This window comes from Xenia sp. Carnegie-2017, unplaced genomic scaffold (genome assembly GCF_021976095.1).
Source record: "Xenia sp. Carnegie-2017 unplaced genomic scaffold, XeniaSp_v1 HiC_scaffold_23, whole genome shotgun sequence".
Taxonomy (NCBI): domain Eukaryota; kingdom Metazoa; phylum Cnidaria; class Anthozoa; order Malacalcyonacea; family Xeniidae; genus Xenia; species Xenia sp. Carnegie-2017.
The window spans coordinates 20,824,594-20,842,381 of NW_025813486.1; the positions used below are offsets into that span (position 1 = coordinate 20,824,594).

At 36.6% G+C, this 17,788-nt stretch overlaps 1 protein-coding gene and 1 long non-coding RNA gene across 2 annotated transcripts; one reads left to right on the top strand and one right to left on the bottom strand.

Annotated features, from left to right (window-relative positions):
- Positions 1-217: 217 nt before the first annotated feature.
- LOC124448798 lies at positions 218-648 on the top strand. Its single transcript, XR_006949258.1, has 2 exons — positions 218-332; positions 445-648. It is a non-coding gene; the product is annotated as an uncharacterized LOC124448798 (long non-coding RNA).
- Positions 649-2,775: 2,127 nt separating this feature from the next.
- On the bottom strand, positions 2,776-17,243 carry LOC124448368 (ATP-dependent RNA helicase dbp2-like). Its single transcript, XM_046999376.1, has 12 exons — positions 17,048-17,243; positions 12,245-12,615; positions 10,862-10,995; positions 10,407-10,472; positions 8,753-8,894; positions 7,471-7,804; positions 6,942-6,987; positions 6,383-6,447; positions 6,100-6,161; positions 5,878-5,937; positions 4,160-4,396; positions 2,776-3,600 (listed from the first exon to the last, which is right to left on the bottom strand). The coding sequence occupies exons 1-12, from the start codon at positions 17,188-17,190 to the stop codon at positions 3,104-3,106; spliced, it is 2,157 nt and encodes a 718-aa protein (XP_046855332.1). The 5' UTR covers positions 17,191-17,243; the 3' UTR covers positions 2,776-3,103.
- Between the last annotated feature and the right edge of the window lie 545 nt (positions 17,244-17,788).

A 17,788-nucleotide genomic window follows, 5' to 3' on the forward strand; every position in this document is an offset into this window, starting at 1 on the left:
ATTTATCTCACGTGAAGCATATATGCGACAATAGTGACCTTAAGATTTAACGACGCGCTCATCTACAACGCGAGCGGAAATGAATTTTAAACCAATGCGCATGTGCGTGCGTCGTTGAGTTTTGTCTTGCTTCTACAACGCGGCGTCTTTGCTTAATAGTGACCTTAAGATTTAACGACGCGCTCATCTACAACGCAAGCGGAATGAATTTTAAACCAATGCGCATGTGCGTGCGTCGTTGAGTTTTGTCTTGCTTCTACAACGCGGCGTCTTTGCTTAATCCCACGTCGTCCTACATCGAGGGTGGAATTTTTCACAAAAAAAGTTTTAAAGTAAGTATTTCAGCTTTTAATTCACCTGTTACAATTGTCTGTGGAGTCTGGTATGTGATTGATGTGTTGATATTTATCTGTGAGTAAAATATGTTTACATTTTTGCTTTTAGCAAGGCAAGAAAATGGCAGAACAGTTTTCATCAGCATCAAGTGATTGCTCATCAAGCACACCAATAAATTCATCGTGATTTAAATTAATTGTTTAGCTAAATTAACATCCAGTGGCTTTGAAATTTGTCTTACTTTGTAATAACGGTTTGTGTTCCCTTTTATGTTTGCATAAAAATACTATACAACGGCTACTGATATATCAATTTTGGCCACTATATATTTCTAAATTGTTCTTTGAACGCGAAATATCATACAAAAGCGCAAATTCTTCTTCGTTTATCAAAGCGGCGTCATACGCAACAGCTATAGCATTTTTTGTTTTTTTGGAGGAGGCCATTTTTTTGAAAGTATAGGTAGTGAACTCACAAGTTCGCGTCGTTAAAGAAATCCAATCTTAATGACTTAACTTACAATGACACGCGGACGCATTCGCACCAGGCCATGCGCGCCAAACTCGCGTCGTTGTAACGCGCGTCGTGAAATCTTAAGGTCCCTCCTTTACGACGCTAAACCACAGAATAGACATCTAACAGAAGGTCCACTCAGCTAAAATCGTGGCGTATATTTTCACTACGCATGCATGACTTCCCAGCAAGATACTTTCAAAAAATCAATATGGAATAGTATTGCACGAAAATGTTATTTTACTAAGAATTCACGTTTAAAGCAAACGCTTGCCGAAGAAGATAAGGTTCCAAGCTTTTGTAGTGTAAAACGATATATTTGTAAAAACATCTATATTTTCTATTGCGATCTAGCGGAAGTTCTTGCTATCTGCTTTAGAATTTGCTTTAAAAAGGTGGGGGACATGAACATCAAAGGTTCCGACACGAGTGGACCTTCTGTTAAGATATCTATACTGCAGCTATACTTAAAAGGACCAGTGCTTTAAGTTTTATTTCACTAACAACAAAATGCATGGTTTGAACCTGAGAGTATCGTTACCTGTTTATGTTATGTAGATCGTCCAAGGTTATTTAAGTCCAGAAAAGAACTGTTGGTTTTGATGTTGACTGACGTTTTGACAACCTTAGCGGTAGTCATCTTCAGAGTCAAGTGAAAAGTTAATGACAATGGCGAACCTGACGTTTATTTTTAACTTGACTCTTATGATAACTACCGTTAAAGATGTCGTAAAGTCAGTCAACATCAGCACAAACAGTCCTTCTTAGGAGTCTACTAACCTGGACGATCTACATCCACAAACATGTTACAAACTACAGTTACCTCTAGAGACTGAACCGTTTCGTCTTTACTGGTGAAATTTGAAAGATATATTAAGATATAACGAAATTAATCATATGAACTCGTAGAAATTTGTGATGGAAGAGTCCATTACGTAATTTATATCGAAGACTGTACGATGAGCAACAAGCTAAGAACATTTTGAGCCCGAAATAGGGAAAAGGAAGGACGAAGAAGATTGAGCTTGAGAAAATATTTACTTGTTCTATTAAAAGAGTGTAAACAATTGTTGATGTAGTCAATGATGATTATTTACGATTAGTTTTTCGCTATCGTTGTCGAAGAGTTAGGAAATGTACAAAAATCACAGATTTAAGTCGCTTTCCCTAGCTACTTTAAAAAGCCTTCTCGTGGAATATAGTGGCTAAAAACTTGAAGAAAAACGCTGTTGATCTATAACACACACACAGCCGACATTTTTAATTGTCTTTTGAAAAGTTAACGATGCCCCCCATAGCATAGTTACCTTAAATTACTATTTAACTGCAGTTAAGCACAACCCCTCCCCCCACACACAGTAAATCTGAGGGGCTGTTTACATGATCCCGGCTAACCGGGTTTCGGTGAAATGATTTCGAGGCATTGAAAGGGAGGTAAAACTTTAAGCGTAAAAATGTTGAACGCCAAAAGCCATTCTTGATGTAATTCTCAAATTAGGCCAAACTGGTTGTTTCATTTTAAATGTTTTGTGTAGTTATTACATCAGAATATTGCGAAATTGCTAGGGAAGATTTATCTGATGATAAGCATTGAATCGTTTCCATTTGCCAAAATCATTTATCGCTTGGCTGAATCCCAGCTACCCGGGATCATGTATTCAGCCCCTAAGTTTTGATCACCGATGAAAGATTGGCGTTGAATTGCTCCCGTTCGGAGGCGTCGCCAGCTCGATAAGCGAGAGCGACAATATTCATATATTCATGTTTTAATCCTTCAGAAACAATTGATTTCAAACGAACTTAATAGGGAAAAACACGAATATATGAATAACATCCCCCTCGCTTATCGAGCTGGCGACGCCACTGGCCCCGTTCAGATTTCCCGCTTCAGAGTATCCACAACACACAAGCTTTAAAGCTCGAAACTTTATGGTTTGATTGATATTTTAATTAAATAACAAAGCAAACGAATTTAACTTTGCCTGCTCCTGTGTTATTAATCAACGACTAAAGAATAAATGACATTTTTTAAGTAGATCTTATTGCTATGTAAAACCAGAATATGAATATCACATGCAATGTATATAGACGAAAACATAAATCATGCATTTGTACATATGAAGCACCGAGGCCAAAATCTAAAAATCTTCGTTTTAAGTCCACTACAAAATCGTGTATGTAAGACACTAGGAGAGAACAAGTGTCAATAACTTACTTACAATATAACAGCCTTAACCAATTAAAAATAATAGAGTTACTGTGATGGATAGCCACTGGCATTATAACCTGTCTGGTAGCTCTGTGCATAGCTGTAACCACCAGTATTTTGATATCCTGTTGATTGGGGCTGGTGTTGTTGATAACCACTATAGCTTTGAGGCTGTTGGTAACCACCATAACCTTGCTGTTGGTAGTTACTTTGTTGTGAGCCACCCTGTTGTTGGTGGTAACTACCGTTACTACTTGAGTGAGAATTCTGTCCATATCCATTGTGAGTACTGCTTCCACCACCTTTGTTATATGCACCACCAGTACTACCATATCCACCACTACCACTATTATTGTATCCACTGCTACCACTATTGTATCCACCACTGCCACTGTGATATCCACCACTGCTACTACTATTATGATATCCACCACCACCACTCTTGTATCCACCACTGCTCTTATACGCACCACTTCCTCCACCGGATTTAAAGCCCCCGGCACCACTGGATGACTTATCGGCATTTCTATAACGACTCCGGCCTAAAAATGATGGTTAATTGAAAATGTGTACAAAATGGCAAGAATCACCACACAAACATAATCTCCAAATCACAGGGTTCCACAAATAAACAAAACTAAGCAACTATATGCTGAGATGGTACTCACAACGTTTGGATGTGTTTGTGTGTGGGGTGGGGTGGGTGGCTGTTGCAGCTGCTTAAGTTTACATTAGATTTCGTTGGCTATTTATTGCCGTACTATTTTTTGTTAAATTCTGTAGCCTACACATTATGATTGGGAGATTTTCGAAGGCGTGGGCACTTCATTAAACGCTAATCAGCTAATTGTTTTTTATATTAGTATTTCGTAGGGAAATTGGTAGCTCTCTCGCGTCCATTCAGCTAAGGCTAAGAGGTGTGCACACGCCTTACCTAAATCCATCCCTGACTAAATTATATCACAGCACATTCTCAATAAAAATATAGAATAAATGAGTTGAACAACAAGTATGTAGTTAGGAGGATATAGTTGCATTTAAAAATTACGTAATTTTGGGTGAGATTGTACTTGACCTAATCTTTTCAAAAAAAAAACTTACTTCTTCCAGTGAAATGACTTGCAATTTCCACAAGCTCCAAAAGTTTACTGCTCACTTGCTGTTTAGCTTCTTTGAGAACATTAACAAGATCTTTCGCTTGCTTGGCGTTCGCCTGCGTGAAAAAAGTGTAGGCCGTCCCAGTCCTCGTAGAGCGAGCCGTGCGACCAATTCGATGAATATAATCCTCACTCGATGATGGATAATCGACGTTTATCACAAACTTGATATCGTTTACATCTACAAAAGAAAATGCCGGATGTTTTCATCTATTGGTCAAGGAAATTGTAAATATAGTAAATGAACATCACAAGACAACAGGATATAAAAACTGTTTAACACACCTACCTTTACATTCTCAAGGAAAGAAAGTTATATAGATATAATAGCATGATTAAGCAAAGCAGACATACACCGTTCCCACCCTGTGGCTACTACCATAACCCTTTAATTAATTAGACTATAGGCCTTTCTCAACATAAGGTAGATACTCGATGGTTGCGCGAAGGACATGCCATTGGCCGAAATATCCAATTTAAAACCCAAAAGCAGCAACAGAGGCTATGGCATAGTTCAAATTCATAATCTTTGTAGGGAAGGACCCGGCTCTTTTCAAAAGACATCACACAAACATATACCTCTCAAGGGAGTGACAGAACGATACTGACAAATGACGATACAATCCTGTTTATATCATATCTGAAAGGTTCTTTGGCATTCCTTCTCTATTTTGCTCACCGGTTTATATAGAGCAAAACTTCCGCTCAGCTACTCGTCACCACTCCCCGTCGCGGTTTACTCACGTGATGTCATAGGCCGAGCGAGAGAAATAGAGACTAGTCCACCAACATCATGTACACACACAAACACCGTCTTTCAGAAGCAGTCGTCGTTTAGGGTCTCGCATCAACGACCCCTACAACACTACTTTGAAACACAGGCAAAATACATAAGTTAGTACAGCATGTCCTTTAGTGTATAAGGTGGACTAGAACGCTTCAAGATTTGCCATGCACAAGGTAATCGCATATACAATTCATAATATGTATAAAAGTGTTAAACGAGCGAGTCTTTTACTACCGATAGAAAGGGTGTGGTTAAATTGTCAATTAGGAGCTGAATTTACATTTCATTGCAGAAACGTTGTCTATTTATTTCAAGCTGAATCTTTACGCTGCCGTCTATTTCATTCTACATGGAATGCATGCAATTTAAACGCATGGTGCACCCTATGACGAAATCTACAATACCGCTGTCCATTGATTGCTTTTATTAACGGCTCAAACACAATCGTTCTGTTGTTGATAAACAGGTTTTAAATTACATGAGCCGCAGTTCAATGGCCTTATACTACTTATTCTATTAACTTAAAGTAGATCGTATTATCTAAAGTAAACGAAATTTACACTTCCCAATTTTTTGTGTACATCGCCATATTGTTTTCTTCAAGCTTCACTTACCACATTGAATTTCAAAATTTTGGGATAGTAATGCGCATGCTCAAATTTCAAGTGCACCGTGTCTTAGATTTTTTAATCGAGTTGTAAAACGCATGCTCAAAAGTTTTTCACGATTCTGCAAAGATCTCTAAACAGCTACAATAGACAATTTTCCAATTCAGTTAGATGACACAGTTAAACAAACCTCCACAATTCTTTAAAGAGACGCAGAGAACGCAAACATCGTGGGAGCACTAAAATATGAGCGATAAAATGACTTACCCAAACCACGAGAGGCGACGTCAGTTGCTATCAAGATGGGTGCATTTCCCGAGCGGAATTCTACAATAAAAAGAAAAAAGCTTGCACGAAGAAAAAAATACTACAAAAAGTCTTTACTTAATGTAACAATTCCTAAAAACATTGAGAAGTTATTTTACTCCTAAACATGTTCGTTTTTCAGAGTTATGAAAAATGCGAAGAAACAAAGTTAAAATTTTTTACCATTCAAAACCCAATCACGTTCTGGTTGAGACTTATCTCCATGTATACACATGCATGGCCATCTGTAATTAAAGTCAAAAACCTTCATTCGTTGAAAATTTCCACACCTTGTCGACGCGCAAGAATTCGGGGGGGAGGGAGGGGAATAGCCTCAGTAACGAGGAATTCACTGAATTGTCATCAGTTTATGAATTATGAAACACGACGAGAATCATCATAGGCTATTCGGAGTTAGAAAATATCAAGATTATAGTAGTTAGAATTTATTGCAAAAAAAACATACCCTTCTCGTCGAAGACTTCGCGTTAGGTCATCCGCTTTTCGTTTTGTTTCCGTGAATATGATCGTCTGAACATTATAAATAAAGAAATATGAATTATAAAACGACGTATTGCCTAAAGCGTGATGTGATTTGTGGCTGTCCGAGTTTAGATCAAACCATTCAGTAATTGTTTAACACTAATTTAATCATCGGCAACTATGGTTATGAAGTGGATGCATCTTGTAAAGGTAAAGAACTTAGAAATCTTTATATTATATTAATCATGTATATTATTGACAACTATGGTTATGAAGTAAAGAACTTAGAAATCTTTATATTATATTAATCATGTATATTATTGAGAACTATGGATGAAATGCTGACGTAGTTGAATTATGAGTACATAAATATTATGATATACACTTTAATTAATATATGCTTTGAATACTTTCCACTTTTTTTCCATTTTAAAATAATTTCAAATATTGAGAACTACACGTGTGGCTGAAATGCTGACGTGTTTAAATTATGAGTACATAAATAAATAAAGAAAATAATCGTTAACAGAAAAAGACCCAACCTTATTTTCTTTTTCGCCCATTATTTCTTCCAAAAGTTTTGCCAGCCTGGTAAAATCAGACACGCAGTGAGAAAGAGCAGTTAACACAATGAAGATTGACGAAGAAAAGCAAAAACTCGCAAATAAATTGCTGTCGACACAAAAATATAACATCACATTCTCTGAAGAGATGTTGAACACAGAAAAAATGCCAAATTTAGGATTTATTCCGAACCATTACGCCTTTATCTACCGGTAATCAGTAACCAGGTCTGTTTCGTACACAGTTTGACATCAAATACAGGGATGGATTTATTACGGGAGAGGGGGGGGGAGAGAGAAAATAAGTTGCCAATTTCCCTATGAAATAGTAGTATACCGAACAACTAAGCAAAAGTAGCAAAATAGCGATTTGTGTTTGATGGAGCAAACTTCCAAAAATCTTCCGATCGTGGCAATCACCGACGTATAATTCAAACTATAGCACCCCCCTGCAACATAATATCATCAAACATCCATCTCTTGTCAAATACTAGATATAGCTACATACTTTCCTTCCTTTTCATACTCCTGGCAAACGTCAACAATCTGTAGAATATTGTGATTAGCACTAAGTTGAAGAGAACCGATATTCACTTGAATGTAATCCTTAAGAAAATCTTTAGCCAATGTCTGCACTTCCTTTGGCCACGTGGCACTCCACATGAGAACTTGACGGTCGGGTCGGATCTGCTCGATGATAGTTCTGATTTGTGGTTCAAAACCCATGTCCAACATCCTGTCTGCCTCGTCCATAACAAGATACGTACAACGTCTTAGGTTAGTCTTGCGAGCCTCTAACATGTCAATAAGCCGGCCGGGTGTTGCAACGACAATTTCACTTCCTGCAGAATATACAGAAAATATAGTATACGACAATTTCACTTCCTGCAGAAGATACAGAAAATATAGTATACGACAATTTCACTTCCTGCAGAATATACACAAAATATAGTATACGACAATTTCACTTCCTGCAGAAGATACAGAAAATATAGTATACGACAATTTCACTTCCTGCAGAATATACAGAAAACATAGTATACGACAATTTCACTTCCTGCAGAATATACACAAAATATAGTATACGACAATTTCACTTCCTGCAGAAGATACAGAAAATATAGTATACGACAATTTCACTTCCTGCAGAAGATACAGAAAATATAGTATACGACAATTTCACTTCCTGCAGAATATACACAAAATATAGTATACGACAATTTCACTTCCTGCAGAAGATACAGAAAATATAGTATACGACAATTTCACTTCCTGCAGAATATACACAAAATATAGTATACGACAATTTCACTTCCTGCAGAAGATACAGAAAATATAGTATACGACAATTTCACTTCCTGCAGAAGATACAGAAAATATAGTAATTTCACTTTTTGAAAATATACGACAATTTCACTTCCTGAAAATATACATGTGATGAAGATTCTGATGTCAAGTAATCATTTTAAATTTTCTCATGTCGACTACAGTTTACTGGAGTTTGTCAAGGACTTTTCATACACCTTATCATGCTAAGAAAATTTAAATAACTTTAAGCACTTGCACGAATCCTGTCTGCACAATAATATTTTGTCGAATGGATCAGGTTTTAAACTCATTCCAAATAGGCAGATATATGCAAGACATTAGTTGGGTGGTTATATTCAACAATTATTGGATAAGATTGAGTATGGCATCAATAACTATTCAGACCGAGGTGAATGTTACGTGATGGTTACAATAGTCTAACTCATGTTTGTTAAGTGAAAAACATTAAAAGGAATCATTACCTCTTTCAAGTTCTCGTATCTGCGGTCCTTTAGGGGCTCCACCGTAGACACATGTCGTACGTACTTTGCAACTTCTTCCAAACTGTTGAGCAACACCCTGTACCTGTTGAGCTAATTCTCGCGTAGGGCAAAGCACGAGCATCTACAAATAAAGAAGACCATTTTCATAAAGCAAGCATATGGAAAAGGGATAAAAAAATTTCATGCTTCTAGAAGCACATTGTCCTGGTTAGTTAGAGTCCTGACAAAGACTGTTTGTGTTCATGTGGTCTGACGTTTCGAGCGGTTGTCATCTACACAAGCTTAGCATCAGTCATCTACACAAGCTTAGCATCAGTCATTTACACAACCTTAGCGTCAGTCATCTACACAATCTTAGCGTCAGTCATCTACACAAGCTTAGCGTCAGTCATCTACACAAGCTTAGCATCAGTCATCTACACAATCTTAGCATCAACCATCTACACAACCTTAGCATCAGTCATTTACACAAGCTTAGCATCAGTCATCTACACAAGCTTAGCATCAGTCATCTACACAATCTTAGCGGTAGTTATCTACACAATCTTAGCATCAACCATCTACACAATCTTAGCATCAGTCATTTACACAAGCTTAGCGTCAGTCATCTACACAAGCTTAGCATCAGTCATCTTCACAACCTAAGCGTCAGTCATTTACACAAGCTTAGCGTCAGTCATCTACACAATCTTAGCATCAGTCATCTACACAAGCTCAGCGTCAGTCATCTACACAACCTTAGCATCAGTCATCTTCACAAGCTCAGCGTCAGTCATTTACACAAGCTCAGCGTCAGTCATCTTCACAACCTAAGCGTCAGTCATTTACACAAGCTCAGCGTCAGTCATCTACACAACCTTAGCATCAGTCATCTTCACAAGCTCAGCGTCAGTCATTTACACAAGCTCAGCGTCAGTCATCTTCACAACCTAAGCGTCAGTCATTTACACAAGCTCAGCGTCAGTCATCTACACAACCTTAGCATCAGTCATCTTCATAACCTAAGCGTCAGTCATTTACACAAAAGCTCAGAGTCAGTCATCTACACAACCTTAGCATCAGTCATTTACACAAGCTTAGCATCAGTCATCTACACAACCTTAGCATCAGTCATCTTCACAACCTAAGCGTCAGTCATTTACACAAGCTCAGCGTCATGCATCTACACAACCTTAGCATCAGTCATCTTCACAACCTAAGCGTCAGTCATTTACACAAGCTCAGCGTCAGTCATCTACACAACCTTAGCATCAGTCATTTACACAAGCTTAGCATCAGTCATCTACACAACCTTAGCATCAGTCATCTTCACAACCTAAGCGTCAGTCATTTACACAAGCTTAGTGTCAGTCATCTACACAACCTTAACATCAGTCATCTTCACAACCTTAGCGGTAGTCATTTGAGTCAACCTTAGTTCACTCAAAAGACGACTACCGCTAAAGATGTTGAAACGTCAGTCAACATCAACACCAACAGTCCTTCTTAGGACTCTACTAACCTGGACGATCTATATCTACAAACATGTAACGATACTCCCGGGTTCAAATCATTTACTTTAATACGGATTCCATAAAAATTTGCAAAAACTACATTTTGTTTATAACTGAGCAAAAAAACGACGTCTACTTACAATGGGACCATCACCATGTTGCAACAAAGGCTGATGATTAATATGGACTATTCCAGGTAAGACAAACTAAAAACATTCAAAAATTTTTTTTATTCAAAAAGCGCAACCTTCGAAGTAACCGCTTTTTCAAATATAACTGTCCTGTTTATAGAGCTTTTGAGAGCTTTACAACATTTATACTTTCATCCAATTAAAACGTTCATGTACATTTATGAACGTTTTAATTGGATGAAAGTATAAATGTTGTACAACTACCAACAACCTTACATAACTTTAAACGTGTAAAAAATATTGTTTATAAAACGTGGATATAAGAGTTAATTATTGCGATTAACCGATGCTGCAAATAACAACTTGAAACTAAGCCCTTCCTCCCTGAAGCCATTCATTTCGAATGTAACGCCGGGTGCCTACTTTTGATATTTCATGATGGTTAATAAAGTTGCTAAAGTTACCGAGAGTGTTTTCCCTGATCCTGTTTGGGCGATACCAACGACATCTCTACCAGACATTGCCATCGGCCAACCTTGTGCTTGTATAGCAGTCGGCGCTGTAAAACCCATCTTTGCAAGTTCTGATGTTAGATAATCTATGAAAACCAAAGTGAACTTACTATAATACCTTACAGTACGAAAATAACATAAACCATATACATATCACCAACTTATTGTGATTCAATACTAAGCCCTTAATAAGAGAGATATCGGACCGAAGTTTTTTTGTACTGACCGAGCCCGTAGGGCGAGGTTTGTACAAAAAGACAAAGGTTCGATATTTCTCAGTAAAGAAGAAGAAAGCGAGGTTATTAAAAGGTTTATTATATGGCATTATTTGACCTGAAACAAAGCTCGCTTTCTTTCTCGTCCTTGCTGTTTTTTTACGGGTTGACTTTCACTTTTATAGTTTTTGTGAGTTAAAAATAAATCGTCTCTGATAGTTAAACTGTTTTTGAAGTGTTTTTCTTTCGACTCACATTCGCAAATGGTTTTTGTTTCGTTTTTTTCTTACGTTTTGCTGTTTGCTTTACGAAGTTTGTTTACATTTGACAGTAAAATTACGCGTTGTGGACCGTGATCAATTACGAGAAAATAATAGACCAGCAAAAATGTTTCTGAGCCAATCAAAGTGCGCCACGCAGCCGGAAGTGACGCTTGCCATATAATTAAAATAATTTTACAATCAAACCTGCATTAAGCGGACACTATCGGTGAATGGACTAGATTCCGCTTAATGGAGGTGTTCAATTGATGGAGGTTTTATTATTGCGAACTAAATAAGATTAAATTTGAGACAAAGTTTAAGCTTAATACAGGTTTCACTGTGCATCAGAAAACTTTATCTTGGTATCGTTTCTTTTTTTAAGCCTGGTTCTCATATAGTCGTCTGAGTTGTTTCAGTCGTATCAAAATTTCACAGAGGACCCGTGCGACTATATGAGAACATTTCAGTGACTTTCAGTGACTTTTCAATGACTCACAGCGACCAGGGTCGCTTGGATAAAACTTTGCTCTATCCGGACGACCGAAACGACCGTTGAGAAATGCAAGCGACCTTTTTATGGCGCAAAACGATTTGAAGAAGCAAATAACTAGCCAAAAGACTTTGTCTTTAATAAACAGCAGCTGCCATTTTTACACAGGTTTTAGACAAAAGGCAAAACAACACAAGTGTATTAACTAAATTATGAACATGAAGATAAGACACTATAAGCTACCTCAGTTTATACAATTTGAGGAGACCTTTGGCAGAGCTCGAGAACAATTCATTGCAATGCAGAGACAGAAGGTCGAGAAGTCACAAACGTCATATTTTTTTTCTTAAATCAAAAGTAATAATACCTGGAAATGTCATTTCACTGAATGTTCTAACAGGTCTTGGGACATTTCTACCAGAAAGAGTCATTTCTTTGGATTTCCTATACACTTGAACCTCATCCTCGCTCAAGTTCTGTACATTAGGATGTTCTCGATAGAAGTTCTTCTCAAATCGTGGCAAACTGTTAATGTCCCATTTGGGTTTTCTAAGATTTGAACCAGGACTGTTGAATTTTTCCTTCTTTCCACCACCGTATCCTCCACCTCCTGAGTATCCTCCTCCACCACCATAGCTTCCACCACCACCACCATAACCCCCACTTCGACTACCACCATATGTACCACCATGACCTCCACTATACCCACCACTTCGGCTTCCTCCTCCGCCACCATAACTAAAAAAAGAATTGAAGTGTTATTTTCCGCTGGCTGATGAACAAAATACGCGGGAAATGTTCTCACACTCGCCGGCTGCCCGTTAGTCGGGTGGTGGTGCAGGTTGGCAATTATGTTTTTGTTGTTGCTTCGCCGTGCTGGACGTGTTGTATCGGCAACAGCTCCCAGTGGTGTGTGAAAAAAGTCCTTTTTTAAATTTCAAAGTTGTTTCAATGAATTGAGTAGACGTAGAACAATGATTAGTTGAAATACAACAATTTATTAAGAGTAATTATAAGTATACGTTAAGACGATAAGCGCATACGTGTGCACAAGTGTACACCTGTGTGCGATAAGCGCATACGAGTGAACGATAAGCGTAAACGTGTGAACGATAAGCGTATACGTGTGAACGATAAGCGTATACGTGTGGACGATAAGCGTTTACTCGATTCTTCTACATGTAATGTTATAACTAGTATAACATCAAAGTGCTTAAGATGTATCAGCTGAAGAAATCTTATTATATTTTGAAATTGTTGGAAGTTTCTTCAACGTTGAATCCATGTAATATTATGCCATGTAAAAAATTGCCAAATTACACTATTTCGTAATTATTTACAAGCAAAACAACCAGTGACTTCAAAAGGGAGACTTGAGCAATCAGATTGTTTTTATTGAAACCTAAACGTTTCAATTAACAAACGCGGCGTTTCAAACGTAAACAAAAGCGAAAAAAGGCTCACCGCCTATATGAAAACAAATGACAATTTTACATTACTATATACAAAGCTCTAACTCTCAGAACTTTCAGATTGTTAACAATTCTAATGACGTCATAGATACACGTGTTCAAACGTGATAAAATCTACATATGGTAAAACGATAGCCTGGTTGAAGATAGTATTGAACGTCAGCTAAACGTTCTTTTGATAAAAAAAAAGCCAAAGAAAGTTTCATTACCATTTGAAAGAGACCGTTTGACATAAACTATTTTGCCGTTGTTTTCCGGTCACGTTTGCACGTCAAACACACACCATTAAATGTATAAAGAAAAAAGCTTAGACTGAAACATGACAACGTTTGACATCTCTCGTCTGCATGTTTTAGATGAAGACTAAAATGTTTTCACAAAAATATCCTCCAGAAACTCCAATAAGGTCAGATTGGTGTAACATTATTGACCATCACTGACGAAAATGATATAAAAGATGTTGTTTGACATTCAAACAAGACATGTCGAACGTTACTATCTCGCAGTCCGAACTATTTACTTTCAGATATTTTATCGCAGTGTATGTTTGATGCGCAAAACGTGACGCTTAAACCGGAAAACGCGCAAAAATATTTTGTCCTTAAAGATCGCCTGCAAACGATAGTGACAATAAACAAACATTGCCAGTCGGCAGAAAAATATTATCACAGATGTATAATATTTTCTTGCCAATATTGACTGTACATACAGAAATAAACACGAGTTAGATGAGTAATGCGTAGGGTGGAAAGGACTCTGGTTTTCATTGCAAAAAATGTTTTAATTCAATACGGCAATGAATTTATCGTTTAAATTTGGGAGATTTCCAAAGACAGTGGCTACCATTTTGTTGTTTTTCTGTAGAAAGCTCACTTTCACACGATGTAAACACGTGAGCACTATACACAAACGTGCAAATTAGGCGACAGTGTTGAGATAATAAAAAATGTTTAGACAATCATTGAGTGTTTTGACTAAACAGTGAGAGGAGACACAGCACGTTTTTGCACGAAAGTGTTGAAGGAAGGAATAACTGTTTTTCTTTGCTGTTTTTGCATCATTTATCACAAATTTATTGTTATTATTCAAACTTTTATTCGATTGCAAATATATCTTTAACTAACAACTTCTTTTATTCGAACCATTTACGACCTCGAGAGTGCTCTATTATAAACGTCTTTGATATTTGTCATTAGAACTCTGTTCATGGGAAGGCAGCTTACGCGTACCACTTTCTAATGTCATTTCGAATTGCACAAGTTTATAAATAAGAAATTATTTCATACGATGCAAGTTGTAAAACAGCATTTCAAAAGGCAAACGCATCTCTGGTACTGTATAACTTATTATCACATTCTAAATGGTACTGTGTAACTTATTATCACATTCTAAATGGTACTGTGTAACTTATTATCACATTCTAAATGGTACTGTGTAACTTATTATCACATTCTAAATGGTACTGTGTAACTTATTATCACATTCTAAATGGTACTGTGTAACTTATTATCACATTCTAAATGGTACTGTGTAACTTATTATCACATTCTAAATGGTACTGTGTAACTTATTATCACATTCTAAATGGTACTGTGTAACTTATTATCACATTCTAAATGGTACTGTGTAACTTATTATCACATTCTAAATGGTACTGTGTATCTTATTATCACATTCTAAATGGTACTGTATAACTTATTATCACATTCTAAATGGTACTGTGTAACTTATTATCACATTCTAAATGGTACTGTGTAACTTATTATCACATTCTAAATGGTACTGTGTAACTTATTATCACATTCTAAATGGTACTGTGTATCTTATTATCACATTCTAAATGGTACTGTGTAACTTACTATCACATTCTAAATGCACACTCACTCCAATGAGTGCAAAATGAAAATAAATGTTTTCTTTATTCAATGGCAAAGTCATTTCCCATCAATGGCAACATTTTTGTAGAAAAATTTCAAATCTTTCAATCAGGGAGTGAAAATCCTGTCTTTGAATAATTATGCGGCGACTTTGAAGCCCCTTTCTAAGAGTGGGCTTTTAGACTATGAACATTATTTTAATCTCCCAGGGGTGCTGTTGTTTAGACAGAGCAAATTGTGTAATAAAGTAAATTCAATAAAAACATTAGTCTATTTTTCTTCAACATATGATGCATATCTCCAGCAGGGTTAGAATGATGCCTGGTTACAAACAATATAATATTGATAAACATTGTACACTCCTATACCGTTCTATGCTTTCTCATAAGTCTTGTGTGAGAGTATGATAATAAATTGATATTAATAACCATCTCATGAAATGGATTGATTTCTATCTAATTTTAACATGTCAGTTTCAGTTCAAAATAGGATTAGTGGATGTTGTGTCTCTTGTATTTTTTATTACTTTGTCATCTCAAAGATCATGTCACATGATTCGTGTAGTTATTTTGATTGGACACTTGAACAACTTCCTCCAGCTGATCTCTTTAAAATAAGCTGGAAATGGCAGAAGGGACACTTGATCATTGAACTCAAAGAATTTCTAGCTTTAAGAGATTGGGAACAACTTTTTTTGAAAAATGATTGACTGATTGAACTATTTTTTGAAAGAATTACTATGTCATCATAAAGATCACATATGTGTTCATATAAAGTCACATAAAGACATCATATACTTCGTATGTCGTCCAAACTCATGAAAAATATCCAATCTTCAGTAGAAGTCAACCTGCTTCATGCAAAGTTACATTGTTTTGTCACACACACAACTTTAAAAAAATGCTGAAGTACAATTCTCCTGTCACATCTCTGACATTTACACTGTTCAAGCGTAGACAATACATAAGACCTTGCAAAGTATAGCAAGTTTATTGTGTCTTGGGTAACTTTATGTGAAAACATATGAAGTTAAACTTTTTCAATATCTTTCTCAGAGATACTAAGGCAAATGTGCTGTGATATGCAAATGACCCCAAAAATTGAACATTTGCTAAGCTAAGGTCCTTTAACAAGTGCCAAATTCTGCCCATTTGATTTGTCAAAGGAATGAAAAATACATGAAATATCAAAACCAAGAATCCTAATTTGAACTGAAACAGACATGTTAACATATTATAACATGTTATTAAAACAAGTGAATGATTTCAAAGCGGGTTCTATTTCAGAAATTTACCCTCAAACAATTTAACACGTTCATATAAGAGAAAACATTTCAACAGGGAAACAGTGAATGCTAGCTACTGCTCATTATCAACAAGAAAGCTTTCCTAACTCATAGCAAGTTGACACCTCTATGTATTTTTCAGTTGGAAAGAAATTCCAAGGTAGGCATGATTTGGGCTTTACAGATTGAGAATTTAGCCTAGCCGTGTTTCGGTGATGCATCCTCAAGAGCACCTAAAGCAATCTTCTTCAAACGAAGTCAGCCCGTTTATTGTGAAGCAACCGAAAAACGACTCGTCACTAGACTGAGTTGTCGTTTGTCCACAAACTAAAACACTTAAATCACCAGGAAGAAGTCTTTGAAATTAAGAAAATGCAAACCAACTAAGTACTAATTTACTAGTAATATAACTACAGCGAAATATTTAGGCCGAGAAAAAAATAAAACGACTGTTTTAAAATGGATGAAATCTACCGGCGTCTGATGAACATGTGTTCAACGGCGACCGCATTGTATAAAGTGCATTGTATTTTTACCTTCCTTTTCTGTCAGACCGACTCGTATCGTAGCCCCTTTCTCTGCCAAATCGACTCATGGTACGTGCAAGTTGAGTGAACAATGTTGAACTTTTAAAAATGCCTTTTCCCACGGCTGAAAAGCCAACAATTTTACAAGACATTGAACACGACGTCGATGCTAATCACGAAAATTTCCAAGTAATAGCGGGGTGAATATCACGTGATTTGTATAGCTATTTTGATTGGACACTTAAACAACTTCCTCCAGCTGATCTCTTTTAACCAGCTGGAAACGAGAGAAAAAGGACACTTGATCATTGGACTCAATTACAGAATTTCTATAGGAATAACTTTTTTTGAAAATTGATTGACTGATTGAACTATTTTTCGAAATACATCAAATATTCAATGACTTCGCGGAGACGGGAAAAACGCGAACGCCTGTTTTCCTATGAACAAGCAAATTTCTGAGTACCAAATGTAAAGTATTTTTCGTGTCCCCATTTTGACGAGGCTTAGATGTCGTGCTTGGCTTGGCACGCGTTTAATCCGTTAATGAAGTTTTACTTCTTTACACTTTTCATCTTACTATGCAGAAAAAGAAAACAAAAGCCAAAATTTTTGCAGAGAAAAGCAAGTCAACGACCTTAAAACATAAAAAAATTAGCATCTAGCAAAGGTTTCAGAATTATCCGTTTATTATTGATAACATATTCAGAGCGATGGCAACCGACTTCCATACAACAAAAGAAACATTTC

Bases quoted from the DNA above. Each gene is read 5' to 3' on its own strand.
- LOC124448368 (XM_046999376.1), bottom strand. From the start codon at position 17,190: ATGTCTTGTAAAATTGTTGGCTTTTCAGCCGTGGGAAAAGGCATTTTT. The intron at 10,473-10,861 runs GTAACTTTAGCA...GAATGTTTTTAG, and splicing joins GATCAGGGAAAACACTCTCG to TTTGTCTTACCTGGAATAGT. The intron at 8,895-10,406 runs GTAAGTAGACGT...CTTTATTTGTAG, and splicing joins AACATGGTGATGGTCCCATT to ATGCTCGTGCTTTGCCCTAC.